This window comes from Hypanus sabinus, chromosome 1 (assembly GCF_030144855.1).
Source record: "Hypanus sabinus isolate sHypSab1 chromosome 1, sHypSab1.hap1, whole genome shotgun sequence".
Lineage (NCBI taxonomy): Eukaryota > Metazoa > Chordata > Chondrichthyes > Myliobatiformes > Dasyatidae > Hypanus > Hypanus sabinus.
In genome coordinates this window covers 719,361-746,945 of record NC_082706.1, presented here as the reverse complement: position 1 = coordinate 746,945, position 27,585 = coordinate 719,361, and the positions used below count along the sequence as shown (strand labels likewise).

The 27,585-nt window shown below is 44.6% G+C and overlaps 1 protein-coding gene across 2 annotated transcripts in view; it reads left to right on the top strand.

The window, feature by feature from the left end:
* LOC132386487 (annexin A4-like) overlaps positions 1-27,585 on the top strand; it is a 137,644-nt gene that overhangs the window by 62,000 nt on the left and 48,059 nt on the right. For both annotated transcript variants that reach the window (XM_059958856.1, XM_059958805.1), the window contains exons 6-8: positions 11,904-11,994; positions 22,886-22,965; positions 26,940-26,996. In XM_059958856.1, coding sequence (XP_059814839.1) covers positions 11,904-11,994; positions 22,886-22,965; positions 26,940-26,996 — 228 coding nt within the window. The remainder of the gene's footprint in view (positions 1-11,903; positions 11,995-22,885; positions 22,966-26,939; positions 26,997-27,585) is intronic.

Sequence of the window (27,585 nt, the reverse complement as noted above, 5' to 3'; positions counted from 1 at the left end):
GATACACTAGTGAAGTTTAAGAGACTACTAGACAGGTATATGGAGGAATTTAAGGTAGAGGGGTTATATGGGAGGCAGGGTTTGAGGGTTGGCACAACATTGTAGGCCAAAGGGCCTGTACTGTGTTGTACTATTCTATGTTCTATGCTATGAAAATATGAAGATTAGATTTTTAGACTTTACTAAAGATCATCCTCCATAATGACCGAGTTACTATGACTATACTGAAGAGAATTTTCAACTTCCATTGAGGTGAAAATGATAATCTGATGCTGACTTGGCCCCTTTCCATTATTTATAGTATTTAGAACACGTACTTGTTAAATAGAAAATTCAAATATTAACAAAGTTGGCTGCTTTCCGCTGGCTGGCTGACTGCTTCTCCCTGCTGTTTGTACACAATTTATACTGAGTCATTAGGAAGCCATCTGGGTCTTTAATAAGAAATCATCATTACAAATTTATTGGTAATCAATGTTTTCAAACTGGAATCCTTGACTTCGGATGTCCTTGACTGTTCAAATATTTGAACACTCTGAGCCTTGTCAGTCTTCTATTTCCTGCATTTATTGTTTCCCTTGCTACAGAAGAAATCCTTTTGTAGAAATGCATTAATTCTCGCATTTCCGTTTTGGTGAGGTTTGCTGACAACAAAACCAATTGTAGGATGAATGTATTTTTCCGAGAAGAATCTTCCGGCAATCTGCTGGAAGAATTTGGGAGGTCACATGTACAACATGACCAGAAACAAAGATCTCTGTGTGGAAAGATGAGTCCACTCATGAATTGTGAAATGGAACAACGGTAGCCAGGTTTGGAAGATGCCCCTTCATTCTGATTAGATGATCCCAATTTCCTGTGGTCACCTCTTTACTATGCATCCACATCCAATTGTTCACATAAGCAAAGTTTTCAAAGTAAATTTATTATCAAAGTACATATGCCTGTGATATTAAACTTGATTCTGATATGTCACTATATACTACCCTTGAGATTCATTTTCTTACGGGCATTCACAATAGATACAAAGAAATGCAATTGAATCAATTTTAAAAATCACACACAACAAAGACTAACAAACAACCAATGTGCGAAAGATGACAAACTGGGCAGATACAAAAAAGAGAATAATAATAATAATAAATAAGCAATAAATAGTTGTAGAGTCCTTAATTGAGCCCATATATTGTGGAATTAGGTCAGTGTTGGAACAAGTGAAGTTATCCCTTCTAGTTCAGGAGCCTGAGGGTTGAGGGGTAATCAACAACATATACTAAAAACTACTGTTGCTCCTGTCAACAGATGTAGAAATGACACATTTATCCATTGATCATCAGTACCACACCAAGGTATGTCAATTTCAATGCGCTGTAATAAACCAGCGAATCAAGCATCTTTTCTTGGAAGCTGATAAGGTTGAGTGCTGCTTTGGCCAGTAACTGCAACAAGTGTTCAGTAAGAGTGGGGATTTGAGTGTAAGTGGAGACCACCCACTCAATAATAAAACAAACCTTGGAAGCTGCATTACATCTGATGCCATTGCTTATATTCTCTTTGACTTTGATGGTTTCCATGTTTGGATGAGCTAGGGCTTTTCTCCTTGGAGTGAAGGAGGATGAGAGGTGATCTGATAGAGGTGCAAAAGATAATAAGATGTATAGATGAGTGGATTGCTAGAGCAGGAATGGCTGATACAAGGGGGCATAATTTTATGGCGATGAAAGGGAATATAGGGAAAATGTCAGGGGTAGGATTTTTTTTTTAACAGAGTGAATGGTGAGTGAGTAGAATGTACTGCCAGGGTGGTGGTAGAGGCAGATACATTTGGGGCATTTAAGAAACTCTTAGACACTTCGATAAATGAAAAATGGAGGGCTCAATGGGAGGGAATGGTTAGATTGATCTTGGAGTAGATTAAAAGCATAAAGTTTCCATACTGTTATTACTCTGACCATGAAGGTACTCTACATCCCTTTGTACTTTCAAGGGGTGTCAATTATACAAACATCAGTTAGCTGCACTTGGAGTATTAAGACACTTTGGTTGTCACACTGCAGAAGCTGTTTGATTTAAGAGAGTGTGCAGAAACTATTTACAAGGAGATTAATAGGCTGGGTCTATTCTTCTAGATTAGAGGTAGAGAGGTAATAGAGCAGGGATTCCCAGCTTGGGATCCATGGACCACTAGATTTAATAGGAGAGGTCCATGGCATAAAAAAAGATTGAGAACGCCTGATAGAAAGGCATAAGTAGAGTAGATAGCTTTCCAATAGTAGATAGGTTTCCAATAGTAAGAATTTCTAAATGGCATAGGTTTAGAATAGGGGTTCCTAACCTTTTATGCTATGGACCAATGCCATTAAGCAGGTTGGAAATCTCTGGTTTAGAATGAGAGGATGGAGATTTTAAAGGGGATCTGAGGGAAAGTGATTGGTATCTGGAATGAGGTGGTCCGTGCAGGAACAATAACATTGAAAAGCCATCTGAACAGGTACTAGAATTAACAGGGCACAGATGTTATATAGAATTGGTGCAGGTAACTGGGATTAATAGAGATGGGTGTGATGGTCAGTATAGACATAGTGGGCTGAATAGCCTGTTTCTATACTCCATAACTATGACCATGACTTCACCTCCCTGGATCCAAGAGGCTGAGAATTACAATGATTCGCAACTCCCTGAAGAAATAACTTCTTATCACCTATAAGAAGAAGCACTGTCGACATTTTGGGCTGAAACATAGACAGTGCTTCTCCCTGTAGATGCTGCCTGGCCTGCTGTGTTCCACCAGCATTTTGTGTGTGTTGCTTGAACTTCCAGCATCTGCAGATTTCCTCATGTTTACTTCTTATCACCTTTTCACTTTGTACTTTAATTAAAATTGGAGCAGTTTGGTCTTGATTGCTTCTATCTCTTGAATTAATACAGCAAATGAGAACACGAATATGTTGGGGAGTTCAGCTATGTCACTAAAACCAACTCCACTGAGAATCTGCTGGTACTCTTTCGAATGGATTATCTCGTGCTCTCCTTCTACCAATCCTAATTGATTATACGAAAATAAATTGAATCTGAAACCGAAATCAGTCAACATTTTGGGTCAGGAAAATGACTAAGTGATTTTAAAACTACCCTTGTCTAGCTAATGCTATTCAAGGCTTGTGAAACTGGTATTTGGATTTTGTCCTTTGGTCATTCTGTTCTATGAAAACACTAAGTTCCTTGTTCTTTATAAAAAATCTGCACAACTTCCACCCCCTCCCCCACCTTATTCTTCCGCAAATTCACTGTTTACTCAGTGACCAGAATTTCAACTTTGTTCCCACTATTTCACTAGGAACCAGGTAGAGATGTCTCTGGTTAAATATTACTGATATGGGAATGACATGCCCTTTGCATCTTGAACTGACAGCCTGATTATATCACTGATTGTGTGCAACAACGATAAAAAGCTTTTTGTAAAAATCCTTGATTGTCTTTTTAAAGGCAGATTTACAAAAAATTAAACTTAGCTGTCAATGGGTCATTTATAAAATGTATTGCCACTTTCCTACTGTTTTCTTTCATGAACTTAGTTAAGCTAATTTAAAATGTAATTGTGATTTGGTAGCACTTTCTCCTGAGTTGCGGATTTTGGGTCTAATTTTAAATGCAGTTTTAAGGCAACTCTGTGATGAAGCACGGAGAGAGTGCCACACTGGTGGAGATGGCTGCCTTTCATGCTAAACTAAATAGAGCCCTGAACACCTCCCTAATGGAACTACAAAATACTGTAATACTATCAAGAAGAACATAGAAACACAGAAAACCTACGACACAATACAGGCCCTTCGGCCCACAAATCTATGCCAAACATATCCCTATCTTAGAACTGCCTAGACTTTACCCATAGCCCTCTATTTTTTCTAAGCTCCATGGAGCCATCCATGAGTCTCTTAAAAGTTATTATCGTTTCAGCCTCTATCGCCACCAGCAGCCCATTCCACACACTAACCACTTTCTGTGTGTGTAAAAAAAAGAGAGAAAAAAACCTTACCCCTGATGATCCCTCTGTACCAACTTCCAAGCACCTTAAAACTATGCCCTGTCATGCTAGCCACTTCAACCCTGGGGAAAAGCCTTTGACTATTCACATGATCAATGCCTTTCATCGTCTTGTACGCCTCTATCAGGTTAGCTCTCATCTGTCGCTCCAAGGAGAAAAGAATGAGTACACTCAACCTATTCTCATAAGGTATGCTCTCCAATCCAGGCAATATCTTTGTAAACCTCCTCTGCACCATTTCTATGGTTTCCACATCCTTCCTGTAGTGAGGCGACCAGAATTGAGCACAGTACTCCAAGTGGGATCTGACCAGTGTCCTATATAGCTGCAACATTACCTCTCAGCTGTTAAACTCAGTCCCACGATTGATGAAGGCCAATATACCATATGCCGCCTTAACCACAGAGTCAACCTGCGCAGCCAAGGTCCCAAGACCCCTTTAATCCTCCACACTGCCAAGAGTCTTACTATTAATGCTATATTCTGCCATCATATTTGACCTACCAAAATGAACCACCTCTCACCTATCTGGGTTGAACTCCATCTGCCACTTCTCAGCCCAATTTTGCATCAATCAATGTCCCGTTGTAACCTCTGACAGCCCTCCACTCTATCCACAACACCCCCAACCTTTGTGTCATCAGCAAATTTACTAACCCATCTCTCCGCTCCCTCATCCAGGTCATTTATAAAAATCACAGAGTAGAGGTCCCAGAACTGATCCCTGTGGCACTCCACTGGTAACCGACCTCCATGCACAATATGACCCATCTACAACTACTCTTTGCCTTCTGTGGGCAAGCCAGTTCTGGATCCACAAAGCAATGTCCCCTTGGATCCCATGCCTCCTTACTTTCTCAATAAGATTTGCATGGGGTACCTTATCAACTGCCTTGCTAAAATTCATATACACTACATCTACAGCTCTACCTTCATCAATGTGTTTAGTCACATCCTCAAAAAATTCAATCAGGTTCTTAAGGCACGACCTGCCTTTAACAAAGCCATGCTGACTATTCCTAATCATATTATGCCTCTCCAAATGTTCATAAATCTTGCCTCTCGGGATCTTCTCCATCAGCTTGCCAACCACTAAAGTAAGACTCACTGGCCTATAAATTTCCTGGGCTATCCCTACTCCCTCTCTTGAATAAGGGAACAACATCCGCAACCCTCCAATCCTCTGGAACCTCTCCTGTCCTGATTGATGATGCAAAGATCATTGCCAGAGGCTTAGCAATCTCCTCCCTCGCTTCCTACAGTAGTCTGGAGTATATCCTGTCCAGTCCCGGTGACTTATCCAACTTGATGCTTTTCAAAAGCTCCAGCACATCCTCTTTCTTAATATCTATGTTCTCAAGCTTTTCAGTCCACTGCAAGTCATCCTTACTATTGCCAAGATCATTTTCCGTAGTGAAAGGTATTCATTAGTATTCATTACTAATTACGCAAGGTATTCATTAAGTACCTCTGCTATTTCCTCCGGTTTCATACACACTTTTCCACTGTCAGACTTGATTGGTCCAATTCTCTCAAATCTTATCCTCTTGCTCTTCACATACTTGCAGAGTGCCTTGGGGTTTTCATTAATCCTGTCTGCCAAGGCCTTCTCATGGCCCCTTCTGGCTCTCCTAATTTCAATCTTAAGCTCTTTACTGCTAGCCTTATAATCTTCCAGATACCTATCCTTACCTAGTTTTCTGAACCTTTCGTAAGCTCTTCTTTTCTTCTTGACTAGATTTACAACAGCCTTTGTACACCACAGTTCCTGCACCCTACCATCCTTTCCATGTCTCATTCATTGGATCATACCTACTCAGAACCCCACGTAAATATCCTCTGAACATTTAACACATTTCTTCGGTACGTTTCCCTGAGAACATCTGTTTCCAATTTATGCTTCCAAGTTCCTGCCTGATAGCTTCATATTTCCCCTTTCTGCAATTAAACGTTTCCCTAACTTGTCTGTTCCTATCCCTCTCCAATGCTATGGTAAAGGAGATAGAATAGTGATCACTATCTCCAAAATGCTCTCCCACTGAGATCTGACACCTGACCGGGTTCATTTCCCAATACCAGATCAAGTACAGCCTTTCCTGTTGTAGGCCTATCAACAAATTGTGTCAAGAAACTTTCCTGAACACACCTAACATATTCCATCCCATCTAAATCCCTCACTCTAGGGAGATGCCAATCAATATTTAGGAAATTAAAATCTTCCACCCCAACAACACTATTTTTATTACACCTTTCCAGAATCTGACTCCCTATCTGCTTCTCGATGTCCCTGAAACTATTGGGTGGTCTATTTAAAAAAAAAACACCCAGCAGAGTTATTGATCTCTTCCTTTTCCTAACTTCTACCCACAGAGACTCCGGAGACAACCTCTCCATGAATTCCTCCTTTTCTGCAGCCGTGACACTATTTCTGATCAACAGTGCCATGCCCCCACCACTTTTGCCTCCCTCCCTATCTTTTCTGAAACATCTAAAGCCTGGTGCTTGAAGTAGCCATTCCTGCCCCTGCATCATCCAGGTCTCTGTAATGGCCACAACATCATGGCTTCAAGTGCTGATCTATGCTCTAAGCTCATCTGCTTTATTCATTACTCTTCTCACATTAAAATAGACACATCTCAAACCATCAGTCTAAGCACGTCCCTTCTCTATCACCTGCCTGTCCTCCCTTTTGCATTGTCTCCAAGCTTTCTCTATTTGTGAGCCAACCTCCCTTTCCTCCGTCACTTCAGTTCAGTTCCCACCACCCCACCCCCCCACCCCCAGCCATTCTAGTTTTAAACTCTCCCCAATAGCCTTAGCAAACCTCCCCGCCAGGATATTGGTCCCCCTCGGATTCAAGTGCAACCTGTCCTTTTCATACAGATCACACATGCTCCAGAGGAGGTCCCAATGATCCAGAAATCTGAATCCCTGCCCCCCGCTCCAATCCCTCAGCCACGCATTTATCCTCCACCTCATTCTATTCCTATACTCACTGTCATGTGGCACAGGCAGTAATCCCAAGATTACTACCTTTGAGGTCCTGCTTCTCAACTTCCTTCCTAACTCCCTGTAGTATATTTTCAGAACCTCCTTTTCCTACCTATGTTGTTGGTACCAATATGTACCACAGCCTCTAGCTGTTCTCTTTCCCACTTCAAGATACTGTGGACACGATCAGAAACATCACGGACCCTGGTAACTGGAAGGCAAACTACCTTCCGCATTTCTTTCCTGTGTCCACAAAATCACCTGTCTGAACCCCTGACTATAGAGTCTCCTATCATTGCTGCTATCCTCTTCCTTTCCCTACCCTTCTGAGCCGCAGGGCAGACTCTGTGCAGAAGTGCAACCACTGTTGCTTCCCCCATGAAGGCCCCCCCAACAGTACTCAAACAGGAGTACTTATTGTTAAGGGGGACAGCCGCTGGGGTACTCTCTAGTACCTGCTTCTTACTCTTCCCTCTCCTAACTGTTACCCACTTCTATGTCTCCTGTGGTCCCGGGGTGACTATCTACCTATAGCTCCTCTCTATCACCTCCTCACTCTCCCTGGCCAGACAAAGGTCATCAAGCTGCCGCTGCAGCTCCAGTTCCCTAATGCAGTCTCTAAGATATTAGAGACCACGATATTAGAGAACTACGAAATTGTTGGGATAACGGAGACATTGGCTGCAAGGGGATCAGGCCTGGGAATTGAGTGTACCAGGGTATACGTGCTATCGTAGAGACAGAAATATGGGAAGAGGGGGTGGGGTGGCCCTGTTGGTGAGGAATGAGATTCAGTCCTTAGCAAGAGGTGACTTGGGAACAGGGGAAGTAGAGTCTGTGTGGATTGAGCTGAGGAACAGTAAGGGTAAAAAGACCCTAATGGGTGTTGTGTACAGGCCTCCAAACAGTAGTGTGGATATTGGGTACAAGTTGATTAGGGAGTTAACTTTGGCATGTGCTAAAGGTAATGCAGTCGTTATGGGAGATTTCAACATGCAGGTGAACTGGGAGAATCAGGTAGGTGCTGGACCCCAGGATAGGGAGTTTGTGGAGTATCTAAGGGATGTATTTTTGGAACAGCTTGTGCTTGAGCCAACCAGGAACGAGGCTATTTTGGACTTGGTGATGTGTAATGAACAGGAATTGATAAGTGATCTTGAAGTAAAGGAGCCATTAGGAAGTAGTGATCATAACATGATAAGTTTTTATCTACAATTTGAGAGGGATAAGGGCAGATCAGAGGTGTCAGTGTTGCAATTAAATAAAGGAGACTACGGAGCCACGAGGGAAGAGCTGGCCAAAGTTAAATGGGCGGATGCCCTGGCAGGAAAGACAGTGGATCAGCAGTGGCAGATATTCTTGGGGATAATACAAAAGATGCAAAAGCAGTTCATTCCAATGAGAAGAAAGGATTCAAAGAGGGGGAAGGGGCCACAATGGTTGACAAAGGAAGTCAGAGATTGTATAGCATTAAAGAAAAAAAAGTATGACAGGGCTAAGATGAGTGGGAATACAGATGATTGGGAAAGTTTTAAGGAACAGCAGATCTTAACTAAAAAAGCAATACGGAGAGAAAAAATCAGGTATGAGCTCAGTCTAGCCAGGAATATAAAAGGGGATAGCAAAAGCTTTTTTTAGCTATGTGAAGAGAAAGAAGATAGTTAAGAACAATGTTGGCCCCTTGAAGAATGAATTGGGAGAAATTGTTATGGGAAACAGGGAAATGGCAACAGAATTTAATGCGTACTTTAGATCTGTCTTCACCGGGGAGGACACAAGCAATCTCCCAGATGTATGGATGGGCCAGGGTCATAAGATATCAGAGGAATTGAGACAGATTGACATTAGGAAAAAAACTGTGATGAGTAGACTGGTAGGACTGAAGGCTAATAAATCCCCGGGTCCAGATGGTCTGCATCCGAGGGTTCTAAAAGAGGTGGCTCAGGAAATTGCAGATGCATTGGTAATCATTTTCCAATGTTCCTTAGATTCAGGATCAGTTCCTGAAGATTGGAGAGTGGCTAATGTTATCCCACTTTTCAAGAAGGGAGGGAAGGAGAAAACGGAGAACTATTGCCCTGTTAGCCTAACGTCAGTCGTGGGGAAGATGCTTGAGTCCATTATTAAGGACGAAATAGTGGCACATCTTGATGGCAGTAATAGGCTTGGGCCGAGCCAGCATGGATTTACCAAGGGCAAATCATGCTTGACTAATTTGTTGGAGTTTTTTGAGGGTGTAACAAGGACGTTAGACGAGGGTAAGCCAGTGGATGTTGTGTACCTAGATTTTCAGAAGGCATTCGTTAAGGTGCCACACAGGAGATTGGTGAGTAAAATCAGAGCTCATGGCATTGGGGGCAGGGTTTCAACATGGATAGAAAACTGGTTGGCAGATAGAAAGCAAAGGGTAGCAGTGAATGGGTGTTTCTCGGACTGGCTGGAGGTGACTAGTGGGGTACCACAGGGCTCTGTATTGGGACCACAGCTCTTTACGATTTATGTCAACGATTTAGATGAGGGCATTGAAAACTATTACAGCAAGTTTGCTGACGATACTAAACTGGGTGGCAGTATGACATGCGAAGAGGACGTTAGGAGAATACAGGGAGACTTGGATAGGCTGGGTGAGTGGGCAGATACTTGGCAGATGTCATTCAATGTGAATAAATGTGAAGTTATCCACTTTGGAAACAGGAACAAGAGGGCAGAGTATTGTCTGAACAGTGTAGAGTTAGGTAAGGGAGAAATGCAAAGAGACCTAGGAGTCCTAGTTCATCAGTCAATGAAGGTGAATGAGCAAGTGCAACAGGCAGTGAAGAGGGCAAATGGAATGTTGGCCTTTATTACAAGGGGAATTGAGTACAAGAGCAAGGATGTCCTTTTGCATTTGTACAGGGCCCTGGTGAGACCACACCTGGAATATTGTGTACAGTTTTGGTCTCCAGGTTTAAGGAAGGACATTCTGGCAATTGAGGAAGTGCAGCGTAGATTCACTAGGTTGATTCCTGGGATGGCAGGGCTGTCTTACGCAGAGAGATTGGAGAGATTGGGCTTGTACACGCTGGAATTGAGGAGATTGAGAGGGGATCTGATTGAAACGTTTAAGTTAATTAAAGATTTGATAGGATTGAGGCAGGAAATATGTTCCAGATGTTGGGAGAGTCCAGTACCAGAGGGCATGGATTGAGAATAAGAGGTCAGTTATTTAAAACAGAGTTGAGGAAGAGCTTCTTCTCCCAGAGAGTTGTGGAGGTGTGGAATGCACTGCCTCGGAAGACGGTGGAGGCCAATTCTCTGGATGCTTTCAAGAAGGAGCTAGATAGATATCTGATGGATAGGGGAATCAAGGGATATGGGGACAAGGCAGGGACTGGGTATTGATAGTGAATGATCAGCCATGATCTCAGAATGGCGGTGCAGACTCGAGGGGCCGAATGGTCTACTTCTGCACCTATTGTCTATTGTCTAAGGAGCTGCAGCTTGACACAGATGGTGCAGATGTGGTCATCCGGGAGTTTCCAGGACCTCCCACATCTGACACTGAGCACAGAAAACACAGCCTCACACACATACTGTGTCTGTGTTCTAAACAGATAACCTACCTCACCTCGACCCTTTATTACTTAAGCTCCGTTGAACCAAAGCCTTCCTACTCTCTCACACTGCCAACACACCCACTCTGTAAATCTGTCCTCTTTTTAAACTCTTCCCACTGTTCTCACTGGCCGACTTTCATGTGCTTGCGCAGTCGTGCCCTGTTCAAACCGCTGAAGAAATAATAGTCACCTTTTAAACTCTGGTCACTTTTAAACACAATGAACTGTTTCAAGTTTTCTGGATTTATCTTTAGCACAGAATTGATTTTTAAATTTAATTATATGTTCCTGGTCTTCAAGTTAAAGTTCAGCTTATTGTCATTCAACTGTACACATGTTTACTGCCAAATGAAACAATGGTCCTCTGGACCAAAGTGCACAAAGCATAACATATAACTCCACACACAAAACATCAACTAATACGACCATATAATTTGACAAACAGTACGGTGTAGTTAACACAGAAGTTGAAAAGTAAGCTGTATAATGCTGCTGGTGCTTCGTGTGTGATAAAACCTGGCTGGTGACAGGGAATTCAGTAGTCTTGTGGCCTCAGAGAAGAAGTTATTTCCCATTCTAACAGTTCTTTGCCTAATGTTGTGGTTCCACCTGCCTGATGGTGGGGTGTCATAGAGATTATTGGAAGGATGGGAAGGATCATGCTAAGGGCTCTGTGTACACATAGCTATCTCTGATGGGTAGAAAAGAGATTCCAATTCTTCATTCTTTCCAAAGTACTCCATTCTTTTTAAAGTTTTTAAAAACAGAAATAACTTCACATAAATTACAATCTTTTAATAATAAATGATACCATCTGTTATAACTACAAATCTTGGAAATGAATCCCATAAACTCTCATTCCCCATTTTTGTTTTTGTTTCTAGCTGGCTATCATTTTAAGAAAATGTTGACCAATAGTACCAAAGGATAAATCAATGAACTGGTCCATTAACACTGGATTTTGCTGATACAAAATGTCAGCCTCAATCCTTCAGCAACAGCCACCATATGTCAGAAACGACTCATTGCACAAGGAATTTTAAGATACAATGCAATAATTTCAGATGCCTAATGGACTGTTCAGTTTTACATTTATTTAGTTTTTATAGACATAGAAATTCTTCTAACATGGTATTAAATAAATAACATTTTATGTATTTGTTGTGCTATCAATAATTTTTATAGTCTTATGGAACAGGAATTAATCCATCATAAATATGATGAGTTTCTATGAAGTACAAAATGATGTGACTGTCTGTTTTCATCCATAGGGTGCTGGTACAGATGAAGGATGTTTAATTGAAATTTTGGCTTCCCGGAATAATCGTGAAATCCAGCAGATTGTTGCTACTTACAAGAAGGGTATTTTCTATGTAAAAATTCTTCTGAAGTATAGTTAATACATCCTGCTAAAACCATGAAGTTGGATATTGAGTTGTGATTGAGGCAAATCTGTACTGACTTTAAATGATTGACAATTGCTGCTTCAAATCAGAATCAGGTTTATCATGTGACATGAAATTTGTTAACAGCTTCAGCATTTCAATGCAATACATAATATAAAAGAAGAAAAATAATAATAAGTAGATCAATTGCAGTATACATGTATTGAATAGATTAAACAGATTCAATGTGCATTTAGGAATTGGATGGCAGAGGGGAAAAAGCTGTTCCTGAATCACTGAGTGTGTGCCTTCAGGCTTCTGTACCTCCTTCCTGATGGGTAACAGTGAGAAAAGGGCATGTCCTGTGGGCTGGAGGTCCTTAATAATGGATTGTAGCGGTGTGCTACAAGCAGCGCTAAAATTACGACACGGAGTCGGTAACTGCAGTCGAAGGAAAAACTTTATTCGAAAACTTCAGCCTCACTTTTAAGCCTCTGTCAACCGGCCCCCCATGGCGAAGAGGCTCCAAAGCTCTGTGCTCGCAAACCCCCGTAGGCTATCTAATTGTGAGTCGGTTCGGATACGCTAGGAAATGAGGCGCTACATAACCCCCCCCCAGAACCGGCGATACACCCCCCAATGTCCACAGCCTGGGCCAGAACCTGCTTGGGAGGTCGGCCTCTGCGCCGAGGCGCCGGAAACTCGGCCGGTTGCGCCAGGTCCACATGGGCCGGCTTGAGGCGGTCCACCGTGAAAACCTCCTCCTTCCCCCCAACGTCCAGCACGAACGTGGACCCGTTGTTCCGGAGCACCGTAAACGGCCCCTCGTATGGCCGCTGCAGCGGTGGCCGATGCCCGCCCCTTCGTACAAACACAAACTTACAGTTCCGTAGGTCTTTGGGTACGCAGGTCGGGTGCCGCCCATGCTGTGAAGTGGGTATGGGGGCCAGGTTACCGAGCTTCTCGCGAAGTCTGCCCAGGACTGCAGCGGGTTCTTCCTCTTGCCCCCTCGGGGCTGGTAGGAACTCCCCGGGGACGGCCAGGGGCGCGCCGTATACCAACTCGGCCGACGAGGCGTGCAGGTCGTCCTTGGGCGCTGTGCGGATGCCGAGAAGGACCCAGGGAAGCTCGTCCGCCCAGTTGGCTCCTCGCAGGCGGGCCATGAGGGCCGACTTCAGGTGACGGTGGAAACGCTCCACTAGCCCGTTCGACTGTGGGTGGTAGGCAGTGGTGTGGTGCAGCTGAGTCCCCAAAAGGCTGGCCATAGCTGACCACAGGCTGGAGGTGAACTGGGCGCCTCTGTCGGAGGTAATGTGGGCTGGTACACCAAAGCGGGATATCCAGGTGGCGAGCAGGGCTCGGGCGCAAGATTCGGAGGTGGTGTCGGTGAGCGGGACCGCCTCTGGCCATCTTGTGAACCGGTCCACGATAGTCAGGAGGTAACGCGCTCCGCGCGACACTGGCAGGGGGCCCACGATATCCACATGAATGTGGTCGAAACGCCGGTGGGCGGGATGGAACTGCTGCGGTGGGGCTTTGGTGTGCCGCTGAACCTTGGCCGTCTGGCAGTGCATGCACGTTCTGGCCCATTCACTGACCTGTTTGCGGAGACCGTGCCAAACGAACCTGCTGGAAACCAGCCGGACAGTTGTCCGGATGGAGGGATGCGCCAAGTTATGAATGGAGTCGAAAACACGTCGCCGCCAGGCTGCGGGGACGACCGGACGGGGCTGGCCGGTGGCGACGTCACAGAGTAGGGTCCTCTCACCTGGGCCCACGGGGAAGTCCTGGAGCTGCAAACCAGAGACCGCAGTCCTGTAACTCGGAATCTCCTCATCTACCTGCTGTGCCTCTGCCAGTGCCTCAAAGTCTACCCCTTGGGAAAGGGCATGAACGGTAGGGCGAGAGAGCGCATCCGCCACGACATTGTCCTTACCCGAGACGTGCCGGACATCCGTTGTGTATTCAGAGATGTAGGACAGGTGGCGTTGCTGGCGGGATGACCAGGGGTCGGATGCTTTCGTAAACGCAAAGGTAAGCGGTTTGTGGTCCGTGAACGCGGTGAAGGGCCGACCTTCTAGGAAGTACCTGAAATGCCGGATTGCCAGGTAGAGCGCCAACAGTTCCCGGTCAAAAGCACTGTACTTGAGCTCGGGTGGCCGCAGGTGTTTGCTGAAAAACGCCAGGGGTTGCCAGCGACCTGCGATGAGCTGCTCCAGCACCCCACCGACTGCCGTGTTTGATGCGTCCACTGTGAGGGCGGTAGGGGTGTCCATTCTGGGATGTACTAGCATTGCGGCGTCAGCCAAAGCTTCCTTCGTTTGAACGAAAGCGGCGGCGGACTCCTCGTCCCAGGTAATGTTCTTGCTCGGACCCGACATCAGGGCGAACAGGGGGCGCATGATCCGGGCAGCTGAAGGGAGGAAGCGGCGGTAGAAATTGACCATACCTACGAATTCCTGAAGGCCTTTGATCGTGGAGGGTCGGGGGAAGTGGCGGACCGCATCTACCTTAGCGGGCAGAGGGGTTGCCCCGTCTTTAGTAATCCTGTGGCCCAGGAAGTCAATGGTATCAAGTCCGAACTGGCATTTGGCAGGGTTGATTGTAAGACCGTACTCACTCAGTCGGGCGCAGAGTTGACGGAGGTGGGACAGATGCTCCTGACGACTGCCGCTGGCTATGAGGATGTCATCCAAATAGATGAACGCGAAGTCCAGGTCCCGTCCCACCGAGTCCATTAACCGCTGGAACGTCTGTGCGGCATTCTTCAGGCCGAACGGCATGCTGAGGAACTCGAAGAGGCCAAACGGGGTGATGAGAGCCGTTTTGGGGACGTCGTCAGGATGCATCGGGATTTGATGGTACCCTCGGACAAGGTCGACCTTGGAGAAGATCCGGGCGCCGTGCAGGTTTGCCGCAAAGTCCTGAATGTGCGGCACAGGGTAGCGGTCCGGTGTGGTAGCCTCGTTCAGCCTGCGGTAGTCGCCGCACGGTCTCCAGCCCCCCGTCGCTTTGGGCACCATGTGCAGGGGGGAAGCCCAGGGGCTGTCGGACCGCCGGATGATCCCCAATTCCTCCATTCTCTGGAACTCCTCCTTCGCCAGTCGGAGCTTGTCCGGGGGAAGCCGCCGAGCACGGGCATGGAGGGGTGGTCCCTGTGTCGGGATGTGGTGCTGTACGCCGTGCCTGGGCATGGCTGCTGCGAACTGCGGTGCCAGAACCGATGGGAACTCCGCCAGGACCCTGGTGAAATCGTTGTCGGACAGCGTGATGGAGCCGAGGTGAGGGGCTGGCAACTGGGCCGCGCCCAGGGAGAACGTCTGAAAGGTCTCGGCGTGTACCAGTCTCTTCCTGGGCAGGTCAACCAGCAGGCTGTGAGCTCGCAAAAAATCCGCACCCAGAAGCGGTTGGGCTACGGCGGCCAGTGTGAAGTCCCACGTGAACTGGCTGGGGCCGAACAGTAGCTGCACCTGACGGGTGCCATAGGTCCTTACTGTGCTGCCATTCACGGCCCTCAGGGGGGGACCCGGTGCCCTGCTGCGGGTGTCGTAACTCGTCGGAGGTAAAACGCTGATCTCAGCCCCAGTATCGACCAAAAACCGGCGTCCCGACCTTCTATCCCACACATACAGGAGGCTATCCCGATGGCCAGCCGCCGTAGCCATCAGCGGCGGCTGGCCCTGGCGTTTCCCGGGAACTTGCAGGGCGGGCGGCAACGGCGGGCTTCTGCGCCCCACCGCTGGTGGTAGAAGCACCAGTGGTCATTGGGCCGGGGGTTAGTGGGCTCTGCGGCCGGGCCTGGACTGGTTTGCTGCCGGGAGCGTGGCTGGGAGATCTGTGCGATGGACGCCCCGCTCACCTTTTTGGCGTTCCACAGCAAGTCCGCCCGGGCTGCCACCTTCCGGGGGTCACTGAAATCCGCGTCGGACAGCAGCAGGCGTATGTCCTCGGGCAGCTGCTCCAGGAATGCCTGCTCAAACATGAGGCCTGTGTGTCCCTCGGCCAGAGACAACATCTCATTCATTAAAGCCGATGGAGGTCTGTCGCCCAAGCCATCCAGGTGCAGTAAACGGGCAGCCCGCTCGCGCCGTGAGAGTCCGAAAGTCCTGAGGAGCAGGGCTTTGAATTCCGTGTACTTGCCGTCTGCCGGGGGCGACTGTACGAACTCCGCGACCTGGGCAGCTGTGTCCTGGTCGAGGGAGCCCACCACGTAGTAGTAGCGGGTGTCTTCTGAGGTGATCCGGCGAACGTGGAATTGGGCTTCGGCTTGCTGGAACCATAGGTCCGGGCGCTGTGTCCAGAAACCCAGCAGTTTCAACGAAACCGCATGAACAGAGGCGGCGTCGGTCATTTCTGGTCCAAAAATCGTTTGGACCGTCGGGGTCACCAATTGTAGCGGTGTGCTACAAGCAGCGCTAAAATTACGACACGGAGTCGGTAACTGCAGTCGAAGGAAAAACTTTATTCGAAAACTTCAGCCTCACTTTTAAGCCTCTGTCAACCGGCCCCCCATGGCGAAGAGGCTCCAAAGCTCTGTGCTCGCAAACCCCCGTAGGCTATCTAATTGTGAGTCGGTTCGGATACGCTAGGAAATGAGGCGCTACAGGATGTTGCATTTCTGAGACACTGCTCCTTGAGGATGTCCTGGGTACTTTGTTGGCTAGTACCCAAGATGGAGTGGACTAAATATACAACCTTCTGCAGCTTCTTTCAGTCCTTTGCAGTAACCCTCCCATACCAGACAGTGATGCAGCCTGTCAGAATGCTCTCCACGATATATCTATAGATGTTTTTGAGTGTATTTGTTGGCATACCAAATCTCTTCAGACTCCTAATGAAGTATAGCTGCTGTCTTGCCTTCTTTATAACTGCATCGATATGTTGGGACTAGGTTAGGTCCTCAAGAGATATTGACACCCAGGATCTTGAAACTGCTCACTCTCTCCACTTCTGATCCCTCTGAGGATTGGTATGTATTCCTTCGTCTTACCCTTCCAGAGGTCCACGATCAGCTCTTTCGTCTTATTGACGTTGAGTTCAAGTTTGTTGCTGTGAAACCACTCCAATAGTTGGCATATCTCACTTCTGTACGCCCTCTCATCTCTGTCTGAGATTCTACCAACAATGGTTGTATCATCAGCAAATGTATAGATGATATTTGAGCTATGCCTAGACACAGTCATGGTATAGAGAGAGTAGAGCAGTGGTCTAAGCACACACCTGTGAGGTGCACCAGTGTTGATCATCAGCAAAGAGGAGATATTATCACCAATCTGCACAGACTGTGGTCTTCTGGTTAGGAAGTTGAGTATTCAATTGCAGAGGGAGGTACAGAAGCTCAGCTTCTGTAACTTCTCAATCAGGATTGTGGGAATGATGGTAGTAAATGCTGAGCTATAGTCAATGAACAGCATCCTGACGTAGATGTTTGTGTTGTCCAGGTGGTCTAAAGCCATGTGGAGAGCCATTGAGATTGTATCTGCCATTGACTTGTTGTCTCTTCACCCTTGAAATAGCCCTCTGCAAATCATATCTGGTTTTCTGGTACAGGCCTGGGTCACCAGACTTGAATGCCACAGATCTAGCCTTCAGCAGACGACGTACCTCCTGGTTCATCCACGGCTTTTGGTTTGGGAATGAACAGTAAGTCTTTGTAGGCACACACTCATCCACACAGGTTTTAATGAAGTTGGTAACAACTGCAGCATACTCATCCAGGTTCGAAGATGAACCCTTGAATACAGTCCAGTCCACTGATCCAAAGTATAACCATATAACAATTACAGCACAGAATTCTCAAATTACTCCAAATTCGGCCTTACCAATGCCTTGTACAATTTTAACATTACATCCCAACTCCTATATTCAATGACGGAGGGGCTTTTAAGAGATATATGGATAGGAATATGAATGTGAGGAAAATGAAAGTATATGGATGTTGTGTAAGCAGAAGAGATTAGTTTAGTTGGCCATTTGATTATTAATTTATTTAGTTGGGATAATATTACCTGTTTCTGTGCTGCACCATTCTATGTTCTAAACATAATCAAGTTCAAGTTTAATTGTCATTCAACCATACATGAATACCTATGAATAGTCAAACAAAACAGCATTCCTCTGCCAAGGTGCGAAACACAGTACCAAGTAATACACATATAACACACAAAACAGCAGTAAGCATACATTTGCACGAAAAAATGCCTCCTTGTTTTTAATACTACTATCAAATGAAAGTTTATCTGCCCTATTGTTTGTGCATCTTGTAAATTTATATCTGTATATTTACATTCTCGTACCACGTTCCACACACCTCCCCAGGAATGCAGGAACCCAGGGATCTCAAAAGCCAGTATTTATTGCCCTTGGTGAACTGTCACTAATAGAGTAATCCATCCATTGAGTTACAATAGAATGTCTTGTTTCGAACAAAATTGGTCCTCTTGAAGATCAGTGTGGTCATCTATGCATGGAGCTGAAAAAGATGGGGGAGAGCTCAAATTAACTTGCACCTGTATGTCCTCTGGAGAGACACGGGGTCTATGGAACTGAGGCAAATGAGTACTGAGATCATGGACTGTATACCAGTTACAGAAGAGGAGGTGTTTGCTTTCTTGAGGCAAATTGTGGTGGATAATTCCTTGAGGGCTGACGAGCTGTTCCCTCGGACCTTGTGGGAGGCTAATGCAGAAGTACCTCAGGTAGGACCTGGACTCACTGCAATTTGCCTGTTGCCACAATGGGTCTTTGACAGACACAATCTCAATAGCTCTTCACATGGCTATGATCATTTGGACAATACAAACACTTATGTCAGGATTCTGTTATAGCTCACTGTGTAACACCATCATTCCCACAGTCCTGATTAATGAGCTACAGAACCTGGGCTTCTGTACTTCCCTCTGCAATTGGATTCTTGACTTCCTAACCAGAAGACCACAATCTGTGAAGATTAGTGATAATATCTCTTCCTCGCTGACGATCAGCACCAGTACACTTCAGGGGTGTGTGCTTTGCCCACTGCTCGACTTCCTCTACACCCATGACTCTGTGGCTTGGTATAGCTCACATACTAATTATAACACTGCTGATGATACGAACATTATTTATTGGTAGAATCTCAGATGGAGATGAGGGCATACAGGTGCGAGATATACCAGTTAGTTGAGTGGTGTCGCAGCAACAACCTTGCATTCAATGTCAGTAAGACCAAAGAGCTAATTGTGGACTTCAAGAAGGGTAAGACTAGGGAACACAAACCAATCCTCATAGAGGGATCAGAAGTGAAGAGAGTGAGCAATTTCAAGTTCCTGGTGTCAAAATCTCTGAGGATTTAACCTAGTCCCAACGTATTGCTGCAGCTTTAAAGAAGGCAAGACAGCGGCTATATTTCATTAGGAGCTTGAAGAGATTTGATGTGTCACCTAAAACACTGTAACTTCTATAGATGTACCATGGAGAGCATTCTGACGGGCAGCATCACTGTCTGGTATGGGGGTGCTATTTCACAGGACCAAAAGAGGCTACAGAAAGTTGTAAAATTAGTCAGCTCTATCTTGGGTACTAGGCTCCATAGCACCCAAGACATCTTCAAGGAGCAGTGCCTCAAAAAGGTGACATCCATTACTAAGAACCCCCATCACCCAGGGCATGCCCTCTTATTGTTAATGTCAGGAAGGAGGTCCAAAAACCTGATTGCACACACTCAGGAACAGTTTCTTCCCCTCTGCCATACTATTCCTAAACGGGCATTGAGCCCATGAAGACTACCTCACTTTTTTTCCCTTTTTTAATACATATTATTTCTGTTTTTGTGCTAATTTTTAATTATATATATGTCCTGTAATTTTAAGGGCCCTGATAGAGTTATTTAAAATGTCTTTAGCCATGGGTGAAAGGACTGGTGGATAACTAACATTGTTCCATTGACTAAGAAAGGCTCAAAAAATAAGCCAGGAAGCTACAGGTCACTGAGTCTGACGTCAGTAAATTATTGGAAGGTAGTGAAGGGACAAGATATATTCAATGGCCACTTTGTTGGATATAGGAAAGGAAAGTGATGTTGACTTCTGCCACTGAAGCCCATCTGCTTCAATATTTGACATGTTGTGCATTCGAAGATGCTCTTCTGCACACCACCAAAGTTACACAGTTATTTGAATTACTAACACCTTCCTGTCAGCTTGAAACCAGTCTGGCCATTCTCTTCTGACCCTCTCATTAACAAGGCATTTTCATCCACAGAACTGCCACTCACTGGATGCATTTTGCACCTTTCACTGTAACTTTTGAAGACTTTTGTGGGTGAAAATCCCAGGAGATCAGCAGTTTCTGAGAAACTCAAACCTCTGCTTCTGACACCAACAATCATTCCATGATCAAAGTTACTTGGATCACATTTCTTCCCATTTGAAGTTTGCTGTGACCTATAGCTGAACCTCATGACCATACCTGTATGCTTTTATGCATTGAGTTGCTGCCAAATGATTGGCTGATTAGATATTTGCATTAACAAGCAGGTGTATCAAATAAAGTGACTATTGAGTTGTATAAGTATTTAGATAGGCAGGCCTGATTAGGAATACTCAATGGGGCTTTCTGCATGGTAACTTGTTTATACAATTCTGTAGATTTTTTTGAGGTTACAAAGAATGTGGTTGAAGGAAAGGCAATGAATGTTGTCAACATGGAGTAGTGGATTGTTGCCTCTGATTGGAAGACTAGTGGTGAGCTGCAGGAATTGGTGCTGGATCCATTGTTATAGTTATCTATATCAATGATCTAGATGATAATGTAGTAAACTGGATCAACAAATTTATGGATGACACCAAGATTGGGGGTGTAGTCTTCCTTGCTGTCAACCATCAAAGCTTGCAGCAGAATTTGTATCAGCTGGAAAAATGGGCTAAAAGTGACATGGAATTTAATGCAGACAAGTGTGAGGTGCTGCACTTTGGGAGGACAAACTAGGGTAGAACTTGCACAGTGAATGGAAGGCCTGAGGTATGTAGCAGGACAAGGGAATCTGGGAATACAGATACATAATTTCTTAAAAGTGGTGTCACAAGTGGTGCCCTGCTTAACACTGAGGATGTGTTGCTTGGAAGTGGAAATTTGCATTATGTAGGGTCATTATAACATTACGTAAATGGATATGTGTGCCTGAAGGGTAAAAATGAAACCTGAGATATAGGACATCTTATTTTATTATACACAGTAATTTGTGGAGTAACAAACTTGCAAATAGGCCTAACTTGTACATCAGTGGAGCAGCAACAGCAGCCGAGGGAAATGGGTGGTGATTACTTTTTAGAGGAGGGACCAGGCTCTGAGTCTTCCTCTAACTTTAGCTTCTTCAAATAGATGTCAAGATTTGACTGCCTTTTAAGTTTCCTCTCGTGAAGCAGTTTTCAGTAGCAGGAAATCATGTTGAGATTGCCTCTCTTTGCTTTATTGCTTCGTTCCCAGTAAAGGTCATTATCAATGAACATTGCAAATTTCAAAGAGGCGTCAACATCAACCTGAAGCTCACCAGCTTCCAAATACAATAATATCATTTGCAGTTTCACGTCCATGCTAATGCTTTTCGTAAACATCTTGGATTGTACTGCCCTCACTGGAAGTTGCAGGCCCTTTTCCAGACATTATGGTTGAAAATATTGGAAAAAATTGGTGAGGGAGCAAGAACATTTACACATGCATACTCTGGATGCGGGTATCCAGAGAGCCGTGCCTGTCACGTGACAGCACTGCCCTCACCTGGTCGGAAGGCACACCACATGCCAGTCAACATTTCACCCCTTCCAACTAATCAATGCACACTTAACCATTGGCCACCTTAATTGGATTAACCTGTCTAGCACCAAGCCATTGGCCCCCCAGTGAATCACCACAGCCCCCTGACCTATAAATGGTGCTACATGTGCTTGGCTCACTCTCTTTTTGCCATCCTCGAGGGACCACCCTGCTTCACTCCAGGCTGAAGACTGCAGAACAGTGCTTGGAGACATGTGGTGAGCCGTGCATTGAATAGGGTTTTGGGAGCATTTATTGTCCCTGTAGCAGAGAGTCATGCCTGCGAATCAAGGGGTGGTGGGTATCATAGTTACTTTTCCCTTGCTTGTATGTGTACCTGTACTCTGTCCCCACACTGTTTTCCTGTGTATTATACTGCCAATCGGACTTTTCCTACGCTCGTCTATCCTAATGCACATTTGTGTGAATATTGTAGCCACTTGTGTTGTTCCCAAGCTTTCCTCCCCTTGTAAATAAACACCTTATTATTAAAACTGTGCATCCAAAGTCCTTGCCTTTGAGACCCAAACACTCTGTCTCATTTCCATCACAACAGTGAGAGAGGGCCTGTTTCTGTTCATTAGTGCTCTGTGTGACTCTGACCACATCAGTATAGAACTCGAGTAGTACATTGGTCACACTATGTAAAGATAGCTGATCTCTGTTCCTGAAATGGAAGGAAGGGCGATTATGAAAATATAAGTTTTGTGGTTACTGTGACTGAGGCCAGTTTCCCTGAATTCCAGATTATTTTAATTCACTGAATTTACACCCCATGGCTCATGTAGTGAGATTCAATCTTGCATCTCTGGATTGCTGATCCAGGTCTCTGGATTACTAACGTGGCACTTTTAACTACTTTAACCTGGTTTCCTGAAAGAAATGATTGAGCTGAGAGGGCGATAGAAGGATTTGAATACTTGAATTAAATTTGTTTTAAAGCACGATTTGGTGTTTGATTGCTTGCCCTGAACAGTGGTTTCTGTCATTAGGGAACTGGATTTTGTTTCATTTCCTTTGTGTTTGGCTTCTATATTACTTGTAGTTAGTTAATGATTGGAATCTTATTCTTTAAGACTTTGGCAAAAATCTGGAGGATGATATCTGTGGGGATACATCTCACATGTTCCAAAGAGTGCTCGTGTCCCTAGCAACGGTAAGGAAATGATTCTACTGCTTGCTGTAATCACTGCTAGCACAGCTGTCCTGTTGAGTCTTTCAATGTTTCTGCTGTAGGAACAACTTCAGAAATTCAAATGTTAGTGTTGAAAAGCTGTTTTCTGGATCCAGTAAAAATATAAATATGTTCACCATGTGATTAACCTCTAACAGATTTGAAGAAGGCATGGACAAAAGTTTGATTCACAATATTAAAGATATTTGTTATGTTTTTCTGTTATTCATATTTGCAGACTTTGATCTGAATTGAAAATTGCTCTTTATCACTTTTAGAATTTGGTGCTTTCCAAATTCACAATTCCTATCATATTTACTATTCTGTGTGTCTGATTATCTCCTTGGACTATTATTAAAGATGGACTTAAAAACAAAAGATGCTGGAAACACATGGCAAATTCCGCAATATTTGTGGAAGGAGAGAGGGTTAATATTTCAGGATAATATTAACTGTTCCTTTTTCCACAAATATTCTTGACCTGTTCATTCCCAATATTTTTTAAAATTATTTCAAGGTTCCAGTATCAGTGTTTTTTTTCATTTTTCAATTATCGATGGAAGTTATGATGATGCATGGAGGCTGGTGTTGCACCCAAAGCAACCTGTAAGGTCAAATCTTCCAAATTTCCGCAGTTTCCCCTTCCATATTAGGGAAAGTTGAGCTACAGCTCTGTTCCTCTCTGCTCACTAATTCTAACTACAAAGGTTTGAGGATCAATATGGTTATTCTTGCCCTGACTCTTAACATTTCTTTGTATGTTGCTGACTTGAGTGGAACTAGGTATTTTACTCAGAAAAAGATGCACATAAGAGAATGCAGATTCTGGAATCTGGAGCAACAAAATAACCTGCTAAGGATCATGAGACCAACAAAGTGTTGATGGCAGAACAATGGATATGGTGTACTATGGGTTTTAGTGAGATGTTCAACAAGGTTCATTCAGGAACCTCCTGTGTGCTACTCTGCCCAAGCTTGTTCTCCAGCTCTCTCCTGTATTCCTCTTTAGCCATCTTGATCTTCTCCTTAAGCTCCCTCTGCACATGTTTCAATTTCTCCCTCTCCTGATCTAAAGGCTCCCTTTTTGTGGTTGAGAAGAGCTTTCAGATCACTGGTGGCCCATGGTTTGTTGGTAGGAAAGCAATGAACAGTCCATGATGGTATTAAAATGTGCACACAGAAATTGATGTAGCCAATGATGCAAGCAGTAAGTCGATTAATATCCTCCCCACATGGTTCACAAAGCGCATTCAAGTCAGTAACCTCAAAACAGCCCTTCAAGGCCTTAATGGCCTCTGGAGACCATTTCTTTACTCTCTTGATGATAGCTAGCTGTTAATTTGGGTTTATACAAGGGCATGAGGTGAACCAAGTTGTCATCTGATCTTCCAAGTTGGAGGAGAGCTATGGAGCTGTATGCATCTTTAATATTTGCATACAAGGGATACAGTGTTTTAATTTTGCTTGTATGCTGACTGGGGCTGATAAGTGGCAGATGGATTTCAATCTGGATAAGTGTGAAGTGATACACTTTGGAAAGTTGACCTTGAATGTGAAGCACAAAGTTTGGATTCTTAGCAATGTGTAGAAAAAAGGGATTTTGGGGTACAAGTCCTTGCTTGTTTGGGATTGAATTCAAGAGCTGCAAGTTATTGTTGCAGCTCTATAGAACTCTGGGTGGTCCACCCTTGCAGTATTGTATTCAGTTCTTGTCACCTCAATATAGGAAATTTGGAGGCTTTAGAGAGGTGTAGAGGAGATTTACCAGGATGCTGCATGGATTAGGGAAAACGTCTTATGAGAAAAGGTTGAAAGAGTTATGTATTTTTTTTTGCATTGGAGTGAAGAAGGAAAAGAGTTGACAATAGAAGTGTATAAGAGGGAAAAAAGGCATAGATAGAGTGGACAGCCATAAGTGCATGGAAGTCAATGCAGTCAGGGAGGGGTTGGTACAAGCGGATACATTAGGGATATTTAAGAGTCTTTTAGATAGATACATGGGTGATAGATAAATAAAAAGTTAGATGATCTTAGAGTAGGTTAATAGGTTGGCACGTCATGGCAGAAGGTCCTATTCTATGTTCTACTGTTCTGTGTTCTGATCGTTGATCACCAGGAGGGAAGAGGAATTGTTGCCTGGACCTATTTCCTCTTTCCCACAAGTGCTGCTCAGTCAGTTGAATTCTCAAGCAGATTATTTGCTGTGCTAGTTATTTTCTTCATTGCTCAGAAACAGGCCTTTTGACACATCTAGTCCATGCATTACGGTATCTATACCTGTGATAATTTTATATACTTCTATCAAATCTCTCCTCGTTCTTCTACACCCCAGAGAATAGTCTGAACTTATTCAACCTTTCCCTCAAGTCCTGACAACATCTTTGTGAATTTTCTCTGTACTCTTTCAATCTTACTGACATCTTTCTGGTAGGTAGATGACCAAATCTGCACACTATACACCAAATTAGGCCTTAACAATGTTTTGTGCAACTTCAGTGTAACATCCTAGGCTCTTGTACTCAGTATTTTGTTTTATGAAGGCCAATGTTCCAGAAAGTTTCTTTATGACCCTATCTATCTGCAATGCTTCTTACATAGATTATTGATCTGTATTCCCAGATCTCTCTGTTCTTCTGCTACCCCTCACTGCAAGTCCTACCCTGGTTGGTACTCCAAAAGTACCTCACACTTACCTGTATTAAATTCCATTTTTCCAGCTGGTCGAGATCCTGATGCAAGCTTTGATACTCTTTCTTGCTGTCCACTACACCACCAGTCTTGGTTTCATCCGCAAATTTGTTGATCCAATTTACCACACTATCATCCAGATCATTGCTACACATAGATGATAAACAGCACCAATTCCTGTGGCACACCATTAGTCACAGGCCTCCAGTCAGAGAGACAACCATCTATTACCACTGTCTGGCTTCTTCCATGAAGCCAATGTCGAATCTAATGGACTACCTCACCCAGAATGCTGAGCCACGACTTCCTTTGGAGGTGCCTCACTTGTTACGACCTGTATTCCCACAGCACAATAATCAACTGAGCTTGAGTTACACAACCTCCAAAACAGTCCTTTCACATGAGGCAACACTTCATGTGCAAGTCTGCTGGGATCCTCTATTATATCTGGTGCTCTTGGCGTGGCCTCCTCTACATCAGTGAGACCTTACTTAGAGTGGGGAACTACTTTGAGTACTTCCTTTCTGTCCACTACAAAAGCTGGAATTTCCCAGTAGCAACCCATTTCAAATCAACATCCCATATCCATTCCCTCATGTTGGTCCATGGCCTCCTCTCCTACCACAATGAAGCCACGCTCAGGTTGGAGGTGCAGCATCGTAGCCACCAGCCTGATGGCACAAACATCAATTTCTCGGATTTCTAGTAATTTCTCTCCCCTTCACTCTAGTCTCTTTTTCCATTCCACATTCTGACTCCCCACTCACCCTTTCTCTTCTCTCCTGCCATCACTTCCGTCTGGCATCCCTTCTTTCCTCTCTTCAATTGTCCACTGCCATGTCCTATCAGATTTCTTCTTCAGCCCTTTACCTCATCTACTCATTAACTTCCAGCTCTTACTTTGCTACTCCCCTTCCCCTCACCTATCGCCTGCCAACTTGTACTCCTTCCCCTCTCTCACCTAATTTTGGTTTCTTCTCAATTCTATTCCAGCCCTGACAAAAGGTCTTGGCCTGAAACATCGACTGTTTATTTCTCTTCACAGATGCTGCCTGACCTGCTTCAGTTCCTCCAGCATGTTGTGAGTGTTGCTCAGGGTTTCCAGCATCTGCAGAGTCTCTTGTGTTTAGGTCTTGAGCATAGTCAGGTTCAGTGTATCAATAGAACTAGAGCAACAGCTACCCTCAACTGAATTTTTACACTACCAAAAGTGTCCATTTCATCAAATGTATCTATTTCATTTTATTGAATGTTGGCATTTTTTTCAGGGAAACAGAGATGAAGGAAATCATGTTGATGAGCAGCAAGCTAAGAAGGATGCACAGGTCAGTAGTGGTATTATGGAGGCATCATATCTCTTACATGGCCAGACCCCTACAAGAGATAGCTAAAACTATTGCTTCAGAACAGGTATGGAGTATCTGGAGACCCTAGCCATGTATTTGATCAACAACTTAAGATTAAGGTTGAAGATGAGACACCCCCCCCCCCCCATTATGCCCCCTCTGTATGAGGTTACTGTGCTGATGTGATATTATCTCTGATTAGTACTGCAATTCCTTTCCCCAACTTACCAAATAACAATTACAGCACGGAAACAGGCCATCTCGGCCCTTCTAGTCTGTGCCAACGCTTACACTTACCTAGTCCCACTTGCCCACACTCAGCCCATAACCCTCCATTCCTTTCCTGTCCATATACCTATCCAATTTTACATTAAATGACAATACCAAACCTGCCTCTACCACTTCTACTGGAAACTCTTTCCACACAGCTGCCACTCTCTGAGTAAAGAAATTCCCCCTCATGTTACCCTTAAACTTTTGCCCCCTAACTCTCAAATCATGTCCTCTTGTTTGAATCTCCCCTACTCTCAATGGAAAAAGCCTATCCATGTCAACTCGATCTATTCCC